At 46.9% G+C, this 15,995-nt stretch overlaps 1 protein-coding gene across 3 annotated transcripts in view; it reads right to left on the reverse strand.

The window, feature by feature from the left end:
* Positions 1–14,874, reverse strand: part of LOC149280648 (dihydropyrimidinase-related protein 1-like) — a 60,881-nt gene extending 46,007 nt beyond the window's left edge. Inside the window, exons 1-2 of one of the 3 annotated variants that reach the window (XM_089500288.1) lie at positions 14,478–14,874; positions 3,570–3,658 (exon numbers count right to left, since the gene is read on the reverse strand). In XM_089500288.1, the coding sequence (XP_089356414.1) occupies positions 3,570–3,658; positions 14,478–14,867 (479 nt within the window). In that variant the 5' untranslated portion in view covers positions 14,868–14,874. Of the gene's footprint in view, positions 1–3,569; positions 3,659–8,272; positions 8,326–14,477 lie in introns of those variants that run through there. The other 2 variants (XM_089500289.1, XM_089500290.1) reach the window with 2 other exon arrangements.
* Positions 14,875–15,995: the final 1,121 nt, after the last annotated feature.

Here is a 15,995-nt window from a genome sequence, read left to right on the forward strand (position 1 = left end):
TGGGTAAAGTACAGATCATGGGTTGCACAAATAATATAATGAAAAAAAAACTAATGAAATAAATATATCAGGTGATATATCTAAACAGGAGCAAAAGATGTGATAATGGTTATAGATTTTTTGGGAGGAGGAAGGTAATGTTTCTACATTCAAATGTCTTAAAGAAAAATTAAATGTGCACAATAAAAAGTATTATCATTTTTTTCTGATTAATAATATTCTGTAGATCCATGAAATCTAACGTAAATTAGAAGATGTTATTTCTTCTAATGAATGGTTAATAGGAACATTTTAAATGGCCATGAACAATCACAGAATAAACAAACATTAAGACACATACCCCAAAGAAAGACTAGGATCGCAACTAACATTAAATACTTGGTGACAGGTTACTGAAAATGTAGAGGAAAATCAAATTGAAATGAATTTGAAGTAACCTTTCTTTAACAAAATGTGCCCTGGAGCCAAGAAGCTCTCCTCTGTCCTCGGAGGGCATGGGGCATCTGGGCTGGCCCTGTGAAGGGACCGCCGAATCCCCAGACATGCCGGGGCTGTCCTCGAGGTCCCCCGCCTCCGACATAGTCCCGGTCTCCCGGCAGCACTGGACTGGGGTGGCAAGGAGAGAGGGAAAGGGCAGCGCAGGAAAGGAGGACAGAGGATGAAGGAAAAGGAGTTTTTGGGGGGGTTTGGTAGAGAAAGCAGGGAGAAAGGCAGAGCCGAGAGGTGTGTGACTGCTCAGAGCTGAAGCAGAAATGAAACTGAAGCTACCAAGCTCCATCTAGTGGTGGCTTCTTCAATTTAAAATCTAAAGTCCTGCCTGCATCAGAGTGAGTCATAGAATTCCAACCCGCTTCTTCAGGATACCTGCACCCCATCGCTGGAAAATAAAGGATCATATGGAAGAGTGGATTTGAAGCTGGTGGCTAAATTGCTTCATTTTTGAAAATTAGAATTGTGGTCCTCTTTTTTAAGGAATTGGAATATTAGATCTATGATGAAACTGATATATATATATATATATATTAGTGTATTCCTTAAAAATAATAAAATGACACATTTGTTAATAATCATAATCCTATTTATTCAATACACTATATTAAAATAAAAATACAAAAAAACCCCACGTAAAATCAAAAGGAGGCATCATCATATAATCACAGAATCATAGTACAACCCCCTGCCATGAAGGAACACATAATTCAAAGCACCCTCAACAGATGGCCATCTAGCCTCTGTTTAAAAACCTCCAAAGAAGGAGACTCCACCACTCTCCAAGGGAGTGTGTTCCACTGTTGAACAGCTCTTACATTCAGGAAGTTCCTCCTAATGTTTAGGTGGAATCTCTTTTCCTATAGCTTACATCCATTGCTCCATATCATTGACTCTGGAGCAGCAGAAAACAAGCTTGCTCCATCCTCAACATGATGTCCCTTCAAATGTTTAAACAGGGTTATCATATCACCTCTTAACCCTCTCTGCTGCAGGTTTAACATACCCGGCTCCCTAAGTCTCTCCTCATAAGGCATGGTTTCCGGAAATTTCACTATTTTGGTTACCCTTCTTTGGACACCCCCCACCTTGCCAACATCCTTTTTGAATTGTGGTGCCCAAAACTGGACACAGTATTCCAGGTAAGGCCTAACCAAAATAGCATAGAGTGCTACTATTACTTTGCTTGATCTAGACACTATATTTCTATTGATGCAGCTCACAATTGTATTGGCTTTTTAGCTGCCACATCACACTGTTGACTCGTGTTCAACTTGTAGTCTGCTAGGACTCCTAGATGCCTTTCACATACTGTCTTGTTAAGCTAGGTGTCCCTGATCCTATGCATTTTGTACCTATGCATTTTGTTTTTTCTGCCTACGTGCAAAACCTTACATTTCTTCCTGTTGAAATTCATTTTGTTAGATTTGGCTGAGCTTTATAATCTATTAAGGGCATTTTGAATTTTGATTCTGTCCTCTGGGGTATGAGCCGCTCCTCCTAATTTGGTGTCATCTGCAAATTTGCTAACCATGCCCTCTATTCCTTTATCCAAGTTGCTGATAAAGATGTTGAATAGCACTGGGCCCAAGACAGACCCCTGTGGCACTCTGCTAGTCACTTCTCTCCAAGAAGAGCCATTGGGTTCTACCAGTCAGCCAATCACAAATCCACCTAATAAGTGCATTGTCTAGCCCACATTTAATTAGCTTGTTCTCAAGAATATTGGTGGGGACCTTGTAGAAAGACTTACTGAAATCAAGATACACTATATCTACAGAATTCCCTTCATCTACCAAGCTGGTAATTTAATCAAAATATGGTAGTTTTATCAGATTAGTCTGGCCTGACTTGTTTCTCAGAAACTCTTGTTACTTTTTGCAATTATGGCATTCCTTTCTAAATGCTCACAGACTCTCTGTTTAATGAGCTGCTCTAGAATCTTTCCTGGTATTGATGTCAAGCTAACAGGGTGGAAATTGTTTGGGTCCTCTTTTCCCCCCTTTTTGAAGATGGGGATAACATTTGACCTCCTCCAGTCTGCTGGGTCCTCCTGTTCTCCAGGAACTCTCAAAGATTATTGTCAGTGACTCTGAGATTACTTCTGCCAGTACTTTTAATATCCTTTGATGTAGTTCATCTGTCCCTACAGACATTTAAATTAACCAGATATTACTGTACTATCACTTCACTTATTCTGTGCTGTATTTCTCCTACTTCATTATCTGCTCAATGTTCCTCCGGCTGAGCACCCTTTTTCTTTTATGAGAAGATTGAAGCAAAGTTGGTATTGAATAATTCCGCCTTTTCTCTGTCCCATTAATATTTCACCAGCTTCTCCACACAATGGCCTTGTCATTTCCTTCTTCTTCCTTTTGCTACGGACAGGCCCCCAAAATCCCTTAACCTCTCTAGCAAGCCTTAGCCACTGGATGATGGGAAGCAGAGAAGAAACTTGTTGATCCACAGTGAGATATTCTTCACTGGTGTATACGTGTGTGTGTAGGGAGAAGCCTAGGGCAGGGATCCTAGGCTTCTTCCTCCACAAATGTGTATTTATGCACATGTATAGCCAAACTTTTCTGCTACAGAAAGAAACCATTGACCTCTAGAGATCTTGTTGCTCAGTTTATGACAAATGCACACTACAGATTTATGATAAACGCTCAGTGGTCTTACTGTCACTTTCTTCATCATCAACCCAAGGCTGTACTGAAAACACTGGAGGTACTGTAGATCTTGGCCAAAAATTGACAAATATACCTGACCCTAACATTTCCATCATGATTAATGGATATTCTCTGATTGGGAGTTACTCCTCAACTAACTGTTTTTGTGCTGTTCTTTCTTTACCAGCAACAAAGTTTAGCTCCTGGATTTTAAACTTTAGGCCTACCCAGGTCATCTGCACTTCTAACAATTCCAGTAAAAAACAATAAAAACAAAAAGAAAAACTTGTAATGGTTACTAAATGCAGTTGTTAAGAGACTTTAAATATGTAAAGCAGGTTACAATACTATGAAGGACTTCTTGCATCACTACACATGCCAAGAGAAAAAAATCAGTGTTCTAAAACTAACTTTATAAGCCCATCTTCCAGGTAGATATCTGCATAGAAGGATTGGTCATCATTGATAATTCGTCCACCTTTAATGAGCAGGCGATCACTCTGAAGGGATGGAGAAACAGAAACAGTGAAAACAAAATTAAGTCATTAAACTGACATGCAACTATAAATCATACAGATCAACAGTAAAAGGCTCAGTTTATCAAACAGCAGAAGGACTCAAATTCCCATGAATTTCAACCAGCACTGACAATGATCAGGGATCTCTTCCGGCAGGCATTCCCAAATTGACCTCCTCAGAATGTCCACTCTCCAGTTGGGAAATATTGTTTTTAATGCTATTTTAGGGTGGGAGGGAGATAGTGAATTGGATTATATATGCTTTGCTATGTTTTTACTTGTGGTTTGTTGTTCTATTTTTATTGTTCTTATGTTTGTTGTTACCCGCCTCGATCCAATACAGGGAGAGGTGGGATACAAATAATCAAAAGAAATCTGGAGGCACAGGGGAGGTCCTCATACTATTATGCTTATTCATCTTAAACAGGGATGTGAATTATGCAGGCTTCCAAATGTGCCCTACCCATCAATAGTGAGGAATACTAGGAGTTGCAGAGCAAGACCTGGAGCATTTCATGATTCTCATACTTGTTCTAAAATAACTTTCTAACCTCTGGGAGTCACAGGTTCCTAACTCCTTTTAACAACAAGGACCAATACCAACACTGTTGACAGAATGATTTACTTCTGTCGCATGACAAGTTTATTCAACCATCTTTTTGCTCTCTTCTATCATTAAACTTCCCCTGCTCCCAAAATCCAGAAGACATGCTCTCTAGTGCTCTTTTTCATTGCAGGTTCAAATCTTTCAGCACTTCTTATGCTGATTTTAATCACTGTCTTTTAATTTTGATCAGTTGTATACACATGTGTTCTGAGTCATTGCCTTTAATGTTTATGCTTTAGCATGTGCTTCAAAGTGCCACTTTAGTTTCTGAAAACTATTACCAAAACTTATGTAGAAAAGAATAAAATATAGCAATATGTAACCCAACACTTGACTCCTTGGGCCTGCAAGATGTATGCTAACCCACCATTTTAGCAGCTTCAAGCAGGCAGCAAAACCAGGAAACTTTCCCAAGCTGAGTCTCTTGCCATGTATCACTGACAGCCTCTGTTCAGTTTGGTGGTTCTCATATTGTATAAACAGAATATTACTGGGATTTTAGAAGAAGCAAACCATTAGCAAAACCAGAAATAGGTTGCAGTATAAATAGCTTCAACTTGCATTTAATGTATACACGTCTCTGTGACATCCAGTCACTACCCAGATGCTCCAGGCCTATTTCTATCTACATCTTCTGACCCTTAGGGTCCACCTTCCTTACTTTAACAAGTGACCTCCCTGGTAACATTTAAAACGAGGATCAAAACCTTCCTCTTCTGTCAAGCCTTCCCCCCTGAAAAATGAAGCTGTGTATTCCCGTTCCCATCGATTCTCTGCCTTACCCTTTTGAATGATTGTGTTCAGATTTTGTATAATTTGTATTAGTGGATTTTATCTATTTTTATGAGATATTTTTAATGGTTTTTATATGGTCTGTAAACCGCTTTGATCTATGGAAAAGCGGTATACAAATAAAATTTTTTATTATTATTATTATTATTATTATTATTATGTGTCAATTAAAAATCTTTCCAATTTTCCCAAAGTTGATCTGCTGTGCCCAGGTGGGGTGGGCATCTATAGTTTCTACTACTGCATAACTGATTATATAACCTGATTATAAGTTTCCACCTTGATGCTGGGTATGTATCTCCACAGAAGAAATGGTCAGATGATCCCATTCTTCTGTCCAAGAAACTTTTCCCCTGACATTGCACTATACTGAATAAAACTGGCTTCCCTAACCATGTTACTGATAGAATTCAAAGACATAGCCATGTTAATGTGGAAAATTAGTATCCAAGGGGATCTTGCAGCACCTTTTGAGACTATCTGAAAGACGAATGTTGCTAGCATGAACTTTCATAGCCTTAAGCCTACTTCTTCAGATACATTTGGTGGACTGGACAGCCTAGGGACAGACCTATATAGCAGTCTCTGTGTGAGAGTGTCCATAGGAGAGAAGTGACCAGTGGAATGCCACAGGGTTCTGTTCTGGGCTCAGTGCTATTAAACATCTGTATTAATGACTTGGATGACATTATTGGAGAAATAATTATCAAATTTGCAGATGACACCAAATTAGGGGGAATAGCTAATACCCCAGAGGACAGGATCAAAATTCAAAATGACCTGAATAGACTAGAAAGCTGGACCAAAGCTAACAAAATGAAATTCAACACAGAGAAATGTAAGATACTCCACTTAGGGCAGAAAAATGAAATGGACAGATATAGGATGGGGGACACCTGGCTGAATGAAACGACGTGTGAAAGGGATCTTAGAGTCCAAGTAGACCACAAGTTGAACATGAGTCAACACTGCAATGCGGCAGCTAACAAGGCCAATGTGATTTTAGGCTGCATCAATAGAAGTATAGTGTCTAGATCAAGGGAAGTAATAGTGCCACTCTATTCTGCTTTGGTCAGGCCTTACCTGGAATACTATGTCCAGTTTTGGGCACCACAATTCAAAAAGGACCTTGATAAATTGGAGCGTATCCAAAGGAGGGCGACCAAAATGGTGAAGGGTCTGGAAACTTTGCCCTATGAGGAACGACTTAGGGAGTTGGGGATGTTTAGCCTGGAGAAGAGGAGGTTAAGAGATGATATGACAGCCCTGTTTAAATACTTGAAGGGGTGTCACATTGAGGAGGGAACAAGCTTGTTTTCTGCTGCTCCAGAGAAAAGGACCCGGAGCAATTGATGCAAGCTACAGGAAAAAAGATTCCACCTCAACATTAGGAGGAACCTCCTGTCTGTAAGGGCTGTTTGACAGTGGAACAAACTCCCTCGGTGTGTAGTGGAGTCTCCCTCCTTGGAGTTCTTCAAACAGAAGCTGGATGGCCATCTGTTTGGGATGCTTTGAGATTTCCTGCATAGCAGAATGGGGTTGGACTGGATGGCCCTTGCAGTCTCTTCTATGCTTCTATGAATGCAAAACTTTGTGAGTGTAGAGATGAGGTGACAAATTCAGTTTTTAACAATGGTCATTAGGGGACAAGGCAAGGTTGTTACCTGAAGCCAAGGTTAGTAGATAACCATACAAATGAATATTGGGATGTAGTGTGAGAGCCAACAAGAAGATGTGATGAACTGGCCAAGAGAGCCCCATTAGGCTGGGGGAATAGCTAGAGTTATGGTGCGTGTAGCATGTCAGGAAAGCACTGGAAATTATACATGGGATAAGGAGATATTGCTCCTATCCTTACCCCATCCTGAAGTCATCCTTATCACATCTGCACCAATCCTGTCCTTCTCTGTTCAACCCACTGCCGATGGACTGACATTTGTTGATATACTCCAGTTCTGCCCTTTCTCTTTCCAATCTTCCTTTGTAGTCTTTTTGTTCAAGGACCACTTTTCTGAGGCCCAAGATGGAATGCCCAGGAAAACTGAAGTGTTCCTAATGCCCATGTATCCTCTGGCACAGGATCTGGCCTATTTGCCCGATGTGGAGGGCGGAAGGGCATTGTTGGCACAGTATGGCACAAATCACATTACAGCATAAGCATGTGAAAGGCCCCTGATATGTCATTGGATCCAATTCTATCCTGTGTATGTTTGATCTAATATGTCATTGGGGATGTCATTAGATCTGGTTATGACATTTCCTCAATAGACTTGGGAGTGGAGGGGACATGGTGGTATAGGGGGATCGCTGAGGGATGTTTGTTTGGGTGTCTTTCAAGTGAGGGGATGGGAGTTTCCAGAGGACGACTAAGAAAGCTTCTCTTCCTGTTCATTCCATTCAATCCTTTGCCTCCTGCTCGCTGTGCAAGATCCCCTGCACCCCTAGGAAAGAAGCCATCCCTCTCTTGCCCTCGGCGGGGCAAGCAGTCCCCCTGGTTCTCTGGGGCAAGGAGGCTTTCTCCCTGGGCGAGTGCTGCCCTTTGTCTTAGTCCGCTCCGTTATCAATGCAGACCATGCCCCTCTTCCCCCTCCGGAGCAGACCGGCTCCTTGCCAAAGACCCTTCCGAAAACGCCCAGGGCCCCTGGGAGTCCCGGGCCCCACACCTGGCCAGGGCGGCCCCGACTTCCGCCGGCCTCCTCCTCCTCCTCCTCCTCCTCGGGGTCTGCTGGCTACGGAAGAGGCCGAGGGGGCCCCCAGCCCCCCGGGAGCCCTGGCGGGGTCTTTGCTTGCCTCCAGCGCCCCTGGGACTCATTGGTTGCCCCTGGGCCGAAGGGGGGCAGGAGGAGGAGGAGGAGGAGGGGAGGGCTGCCCCTTCCTCCCCGAAGCCCCGGCCGGCCTTCCTGCCTTCTTTCCCCGGGAGCCCTGGGACCCCCCCCACTGGGCCCCGCCCGCTTTTGTTTCCTGGGAGGAGGAGGAGGAGGAGGAGGAGGAGGAGGAGGGGCGCAGCAAGAGCGGGGGCGGAGGCCGGCATGCCCCCCCCAGCCCCTGCCAGTCCCAGGAGAGGCCCGGAGCCCAGGGGAGCCCCTTCCGCTGCCCCCAAGGAGCAGCCCCAAGCCCAGCAGCCCCTCCAGGCCCAGCCCAGCAAGAGGAGGAGGAGGAGGAAGGGGCGGGAGAGAGGGGGGCTGGGGCTGGCTGACCGTGATGCGAGGGATGCTCTTCTTGCCCTGGAAGCCCGACATGCCGGCGGAGGAAGAGGAGGAGGAGGAGGAGGAGGAGGAGGAGGGGACAAAGCGAGGGGCTCAACGCCCCAGAAGGAGAGGGAGGCCGCCTTGGTGCCTGGGCGGGAGCGCGCACCCCCGGAAAAGGACCCCCCTCCGCCGGAAGACCCTCCCCACTCCCAGCCCTGACCCAGGAGAGGACCCCGGGCCCCGAGGGACCAGGCCTCCCAGCCCAAAGGAGAACCAGGCACCGCCGAACGAAAGGAAAAGCTGGAGACCCTCATCATAGAAAGGGCCAGCCCCATCCGTCCTTAATCCTAGTCCTGATCAACATGCCTTGAATCCACACTGGAGAAATAACTCGGTTTGGCACCGCTTGAACTGCCCTGGCTCAAGGCTATGGAATTCTGGGAGTTGGAGTATGTTGTGGGGCCAAAAAACTACAACATCCAGAATCTCTACTTCCTCTAGATGCATTTCATAGACTTCAGTCTACTTCCTCAGATGCATCAGAAGTAGACTGGAGTCTAGGAAAGCCTCTGCTGCCAACTTCTTCCTTTCAGTGAGTCTCAAAGATCTCTCTACAGACTGATTCTACAGACTGACATAGCTATATCTTTGAATCCTTTTGCCCAGGGTGCCCTCTTTCAACTCACTCTCCCCTGGGTCCTTCTGAAGACCGCCAAGCCTGTCCAACCAGAAGCAGGAGGCATAGAATCATATTTTCATAGAGTTGGAAGAGACCACAAGGGCCTTCCAGTCCAACCCCATTCTGCCATGCAGGAAATCCAATAGATGGCCATCTAGCCTCTGCTTAAAGACCTCCAAGGAAGGAGACTCCAGTGCACTCCAAGGGTGTGTGTTCCACTGTCGAACAGCCCTTACTCTCAGGAAGTTCTTCCTAATGTTGAGGTGGGATCTCTTTTCCTGTAACTTGCATCCATTGTTCTGGGTCCTGTTCTCTGGAGCAGCAGAAAACAAGCTTGTTCCCTGCTCAATATGACATCCTTTCAAATATTTAAACAGGGCTATCATATCACCTGGACAGGATAGGACAAACAAACAAAATGCAGCTTCTTCTTGTGGAGCACTAATGATGCCACAAGGCGCCAATGGCGCACTCACGACATCATTAGTGTCGTGCAATGTGCAGACACTTAGCATCTGCTATGTCAAGATGGCGGCGCCCATGTAGAATGGACGCCGCCATTTTGTACGCGCCAAGCACGTACTAGGGTTACAGGCGTCTGGAAAGGATGCCCCTTTCTAACCCTAGTACGTGCTCAGCACGTACTAGGGTGTCCGTTTGTAACGGGCCAGTGATACCTTTATTGGCCAACCGAAATGTTCAATGTACTTGTTGTGAGCTTTCAAAGCTCCATGTGCTTCTTCATCAGGCAAGAGGTTACAATCCAAATGGTAAAAAACAGCAATTGGAGATGTTAGTCAGATGGCTGCATGTTGTTTCAGTCCTTAGTAAAGATGGTATGATGGGGAGGGTATCTTTTGCAGGTAGGCTCCCATATCCTCTCCATCATAACATCTTTACTAAGGACTGAAACAACATGCAGCCATCTGACTAACATCTCCAATTGTTTTCTTCTCTCCTGTTTGGTTTGTAACATCTTGCCTAATGAAGAAGCCCATGGAGCTTTGAAAGCTTGCAACAAGTATATTGTACATTTCAGTTGGCCAATAAAGGTAACACTGATGGTACCCCTGAATGTTTACAATTTACTAAGGTGAGAAAAGCAATACAAATGGCTCAAACCAGGAGAACTTTTAGGAAGTGGCCCTTAAATATGCATTTTATAGTGTGGCGACAACCGAGGCAAAAGATGATACCTGCACAATGGCTGATGTTGTGGACATACCTGCAGCCATCATGTGTGTTCTCTGCTCACAGCTAAAGGCTGGTTGAGAACTCCTGCTCTAGATCTCTCCAGAAATTGTGCACTCCATTTTAACAGATATTCCTGTCTGTTCTGTGACAAAAACAAAGAGGACTCTCTTTCATGCCAACCAAATTTTAAACTGTGTGTCATTTCTAATGGCAGACATTAAAGTCTTAGTCTAAGACAGGGGTAGGCAATCTTTTTGAGCCGGGGGCCGGGTTGCTGTCCCTCAGACAACTGGGGGGCCGAAGCCAAAAAATAAATAATTAAATAATTTTTTTAAAAAATAAATATATAAATAAACCAGGACAAATGTAGGACAAAATTTTCAAATGGAAGACACTTTTTTTAAAAAAAATGGAGGACATGCAAAAAAAAATTGCTGATTTTTTAAAAAATGTTAATATAAATGCATGTTTCTGAGGCTTCTATAGACAATTGCCCCCCAAAGGCCCCAGCGGCAATCGGCGGCAGGACCGGGCTGGGGCCGGTCCCAAGGCCTCGCTGGGCCGCATCCGGCCCGCGGGCCGCAGGTTGCCTACCCCTGGTCTAAGACATTTGCAAATTAGTAGTTTGGAACACAATATTAACTCACTTCATCCTTTCCTGCTCTCTTATTTGAATAGCACCAGGACCACCACATAGTTGCCATTCTGCCTCCACATTTGGCTTGGCTCATATCGTTATTTATTCACTTCATTTATTTGTGTATGTTTAGTCTCCAAGATGCACTAGGAATTTTGCCAGTGGTGGAGAGAGAAAATGTACTGTGGAAGCCAACCCTGATGACGGATTGGTACATACAGTACAGCTTGCCAGATGAAGTAGTCAAAACAGGGAGGCAACTTCAAGTAGCCCATGGTACATGAAGCGGCTTTCACCTGCTTCTTAGCTTGCTCTGCAACCATGCATGTGCCAGGACATTACAGAAAACTTCCCATTGTGTCTTGATGACAATCGCATGGAGAGAAAGTAGTGCTGAAAATTTCAGGCACTTCTTCCAAATGTATCCTTACAATCTGTTTTTGATCGTGTTTCTCCACTCTATCGCAATCATAGAATCATAGAGTTGGAAGAGACCACAAGGGCCATCCAGTCCAACCCCCTGCCATGCAGGAACTCTCAATGAAAGCATCCCTGACAGATGTCCATCCAGCCTCTGTTTAAAGACCTCCAAAGAAGGAGACTCCACTACACTCCAAGGGAGTGTGTTCCACTGTCGAACAGCCCTTACTGTCAGGAGGTTCCTCCTAATGTTGAGGTGGAATCTCTTTTCCTGGAGCTTACATCCATTGTTCCAGGTCCTAGTCTCTGGAGCAGCAGAAAATAAGTCCGCTCCCTCCTCAATATGACATCTCTAAAGTAAGCCAATGGAAACATGTTGATTTTGTAACAGATGAAGTAGCTTTTATCTGACAGACCAAAGACTTAGATCTTGATAAAATAATCCATATAATATATCAATGTGACATAGACTCGCAGAGTTGGAAGAGACTACAAGGGCCATCCAGTCCAACCTCGCCATGCAAAAAGTCATAATCAAAGCGTAACATAAGTTCACCAAGCACATGTTTGTACCAAAAGACTGAAAAACATAGGGAATGTGCCAAGATGCCTAAACAGGAGTCTCAACTATGGCTACAATTTTGAGAGAACACAGATGCCAAGGACTGGGGGGTGAGGGGGGGGGAGTTGAGCTGTGAAGTGCAATAACATCTAAGTGAATCCATTGCCTATTTGGTGAGATGGTTCTGGGATACTGGACTCACAATCTTTCCTCTATTGCAGTAGTTCTCAATCTTCCTAATGCTGCAACCCTTTAATAGAGTTCCTCATGTTGTGATGACTCCCTCCCAACCGGTGTCTTGGTTCCTAGGACCTTTGGAAATATGTGCTTTCCGATGGTCTTAGCTTTCCCCTGTGAAAGGGTTGTTTGACCCCCAAAGGGGTCACGGCCCACAGGCTGACAACCGCTGCTCTATTGCAAGCTTGGCTGACAGGTCAGCCTGGACTTGAAAAGAGCAGTAGAAGATACGATCATTACCTTGATTTATAATTCTTCTTCTCATGGTCATTACAGAACTAGACAATAACTAAGTACTTAGACTTATGTGTCAAAAGCATCACATTCTTGGTTTCGTAAAAAAAAAAAAATACAAAAAAGCCTCCAGTAGCAAATACCTCTCCAGTGGTGATTCTGGCCAATAAAATTCCCTTGCTTTCCTCTCTTCATTTATCATTTTAGTGTGTGGTTGGCGCCTCACAGAAAGCCACAAACCACTGTCAAATTCTCCTGTGTTTGCACCACAACCATGCATTGCCATATACTTTAGCGATGTATTTATGAGAAGTTTCAGTTCTGATTAAACACTTTAAAGTGCTTGATTTTAAGGTGTGTGTGTATACTATATCATAATTACTGAGATATAGATATATAATGGATTCTCATTATTGCTTCTAAGGAGCTAGTTTGGTTCTAGGAGTTCAGGGGGACCAAGCTGCCCTTCTCCAGACTCAGTGATGGGTGCAGTGGAGAAATCAAAGGATGCAGAAAAAGGCTAGTGGCCAAAGGGGTTGTTTGCTCCTCCTGTCCATCAGAAAGTCAGGATCCCTGTGAAGTCCAGCAGTTCTCTTCTGAAGCCCTGATGTGTCACAGCTCCAGCTTTGCTGAGCTCATCAGGACTAACCAACGACATCTCTCTTATCAATAATTTATATATACATAGATATTTATATGCATGTATGTATATCAGTTATCAATAACATCTGAATATATCAAAATATCCTAGGTAGGTCATTTCCACCACAATGGTGTAAGTCTGAGGCTCTCAGTCGTCCATGCTAGGATAGCTGCAGGCCAAATGGCCTGCTCTACACAAGGTTACTAGGTAGCCCACCAAACTGGGTTTCCTTCTCAGCAACTGCGATGCCGCTCTCCACAAACTTAACTGAACCATGGCTGAGCCTTTCAGCTATTTCAGCTACTTCAGAAAATCTGAGAAGTTTCTCATCAAAGAGATGTCGTTGCTTAGTCCTGTTGAACTCGGCAAATAGTTTTTTTTGTGGGTTTTTGGGGCTATGAGGCCATGTTATAGAAGAGTTCATTCCTGACGTTTCACCAGCATCTGTGACTGGCATCTTCACAGAAGATTTCAATGGCTTCCTTGTGCATTCTGACCTGATAGTTGTTGGCATGCTCCAGAATTTCAGTGTTTTCAAATAACACACACAGATTAACATGCTTCCTCTAATCCAACAGTATGTATACCCCACTCTCTTCCATGCCATCATTTTCTGAAGATGCCAGCCACAGCTGCTGGTGAAATGTCAGGAATAAACTCCTCTAGAACATGGTCTCATAGTCTGAAAGAACCATGAAAACCAATGGCTGTGGAAGCCTTCGACTTCACATTGGAGCTCAGCAAAGCTGGAGCTGGTACACCTCAGGCCTTGAGAAGAGAACTGCTTGTCTCCGCTGAGTTCCTGGGTGAACCCTTTAAGGAGGAGCAAGGCAGCCCTTGTGGAGGAACACTACTTTGTCCCACAGAACTCCCAGAGTCAAACCAAGCCCTTGGCATCACAGAATCCTAAAGATGAGGGACTTCCAACCACCTGGAGCCTCCCCAGCAGGTAGCTGTCCATCCAGCCCTCCTTCTGGAGGTGTCCAGGGAAAGAGGCCCAGGCCCAGCAGCCCTCTGGAGAAGTGGCTCCATTGCCCAGCCAGTCTTCTCCCACATAGAATCATAGAGTTGGAAGAGACCGCAAGGGCCATCCAGTCCAACCTCCTGCCATGCAGGAAATCACAATAAAACCATCCCCGACAGATGGCCATCCAGCCTCTGTTTAAAGACCTCCAAGGAAGGAGACTCCACCACACTCTGAGGAAGTGTGTTTGTTCCACTGTCGAACAGCCCTTACTGTCAGGAAGTTCCTCCTAATGTTGAGGTGGAGTCTCTTTTCCTGTTCTCTGGAGCAGCAGAAAACAAGCTTGCTCCCTCCTCAATATGACAGGGCTATCATATTATCTCCTAACCTTCTCTTCTCCAGGCTAAACATCCCCAGCTCCCTAAGTCGTTCCTCATAGGGCTTCATGGTTTCCAGACCCTTCGCCATTTTAGTCGCCCTCCTTTGGACACATGGCTCGTTTCCCAGCGTGCTTTTTTTGACTTGTGGCACTGGTCACGAGGTTCCTTCCAATGGTCCCTGCCACCGCTGGCCCTGGCCCTACCCTCCTCTCCTGCGGGGGAAGATGGGGAGGGGGCTCCTGGAGAAGGCCTTTCCCGGCTTACCTCCCCTCCGTCGGGCCCCAGGAGGGCTGCCACCACCTTGCCCAGGGTGGCCCGGGCCTCTCCGCCGGGGGAGCTGAGGACGGAGCCGGAGACCTCGCTGCCGGTCTCGCTGCCGTTGTTGTTGTCGGCTGCTCCGGAGGCGGCGGCGGAGTCGAGGCCCTCGTGGCGGCTGCCGCTGCGCGGGGTGCGGGAGCCCTTCTGCCCGACGCTGTAGGCCTCGAAGTCGATGGTCTTGTTCTCGTAGGCGCCCTCCACCGCCGCGAACATGCCCCCGTACTTCTGCCGCGGGGTCTGCGCCGTGGAGCCCGGGCGGGCCAGGTACACCGGCAGCTCCCCCTCCGACTCCCACGGGACCCGGCGGCGGCCCCGGCGGCGCTGCTCCTCCGACATCCCCTCCCTCCCTCCCTCCTGGGCAGACCGAGGGGCAAGGGCACGACCCCCTCCCTCCCTCCCTCCCTCCCTCCCTCCCTCGGCCCTTGTCTCCCTTCTTAACCTCCCTCCCTCGATCCTCGCTTGTTGTCTGTCTGTCTGTCTTCCTTCCTTCCTTCCTTCCTTCCTCCCTCTCAGCCCTTGTCTCCCTTGTTTCTTCCCTCCCTCCCTCCTTCTCTTAGCCCTTCCTGCCTGCCTTCCTACCCTTCCTCTCTCAGTCCTTGCTTCCCTTCTTTCCCCCTTCCTCCCTTCCCTTCCCCTCTCAGCCTTTGCTTGCCTGCCTTCCTCCCTCTCTCCCTTAGCCCTTTCCTGCCTGCCTTCCCTTCCTCTCTCAATCTTCCTCCCTTCCCTTCCCTTCCCTTCCTCCCTCAGCCTTTGCTTGCTCGTCTGCCTTCCTTCTTCTCTTCCCGGCTCCGCAGCCGAGGCACGTGAGGGAAAGTACAAAGGGACGCGGCGGAGGGGAGGGACGGAGGAGGAGGAGGAGGAGGAAGGGGCCGCAGCGCCTCGGGAAGGCCGCCCCACGCCTTGCCGGGGCCCAGCGCGCAGGGAGGCAAGCGCAGGGCTCTCCCAGGTGGATCCTAGGGCCTCCTCCTTGGCCTGGGAAGGCGGGGGAGGATAGGGTCAGGGGGAGGGGGAGGGGGAGGGGGGCCCAGGCATCCCCGGAGCCGGAGGGTCTGGGGTGGGGACTGGGGAGGCCCCTGCGGCCAGGCTGAGGAGCTGCCGCGTCGGAAGCGATGAGCCGCCGCCGAGAAGTCGGAGGAGGAGGCCTCCAGCAAAGCCCCTCCTGGAGGGAAAGCGGGCCCTTCTGCTGCCCAGACAGAGAAGGCCGCCCTCCCTCCCCTCCCTCCGCCAGAAGGAGCCTCCCAGAGGCAGCAAGAAAGGCCCCTTCCCGACTCCCTCCTCCGCCGCAGAATGAGGCCGTTCAGCCTTTGCTCCCCCTGGAGACCCCCATGACCCCCCGCTCCAGTGCAAAGGACTCACAGGCCAGGAAACCTTGAAGGCCCTGGGAGCAGCCCACCTCCAGGTACTAGGACCTTCTCAAACAAACGACAGGGCTGGCCCAGAGAGAAACCATTCTGGCCCAGAGAG

Source organism: Sceloporus occidentalis, unplaced genomic scaffold (assembly GCF_023333645.1).
Source record: "Sceloporus occidentalis isolate IW3139 unplaced genomic scaffold, rSceOcc1.0.p SCAF_150, whole genome shotgun sequence".
NCBI lineage: Eukaryota > Metazoa > Chordata > Lepidosauria > Squamata > Phrynosomatidae > Sceloporus > Sceloporus occidentalis.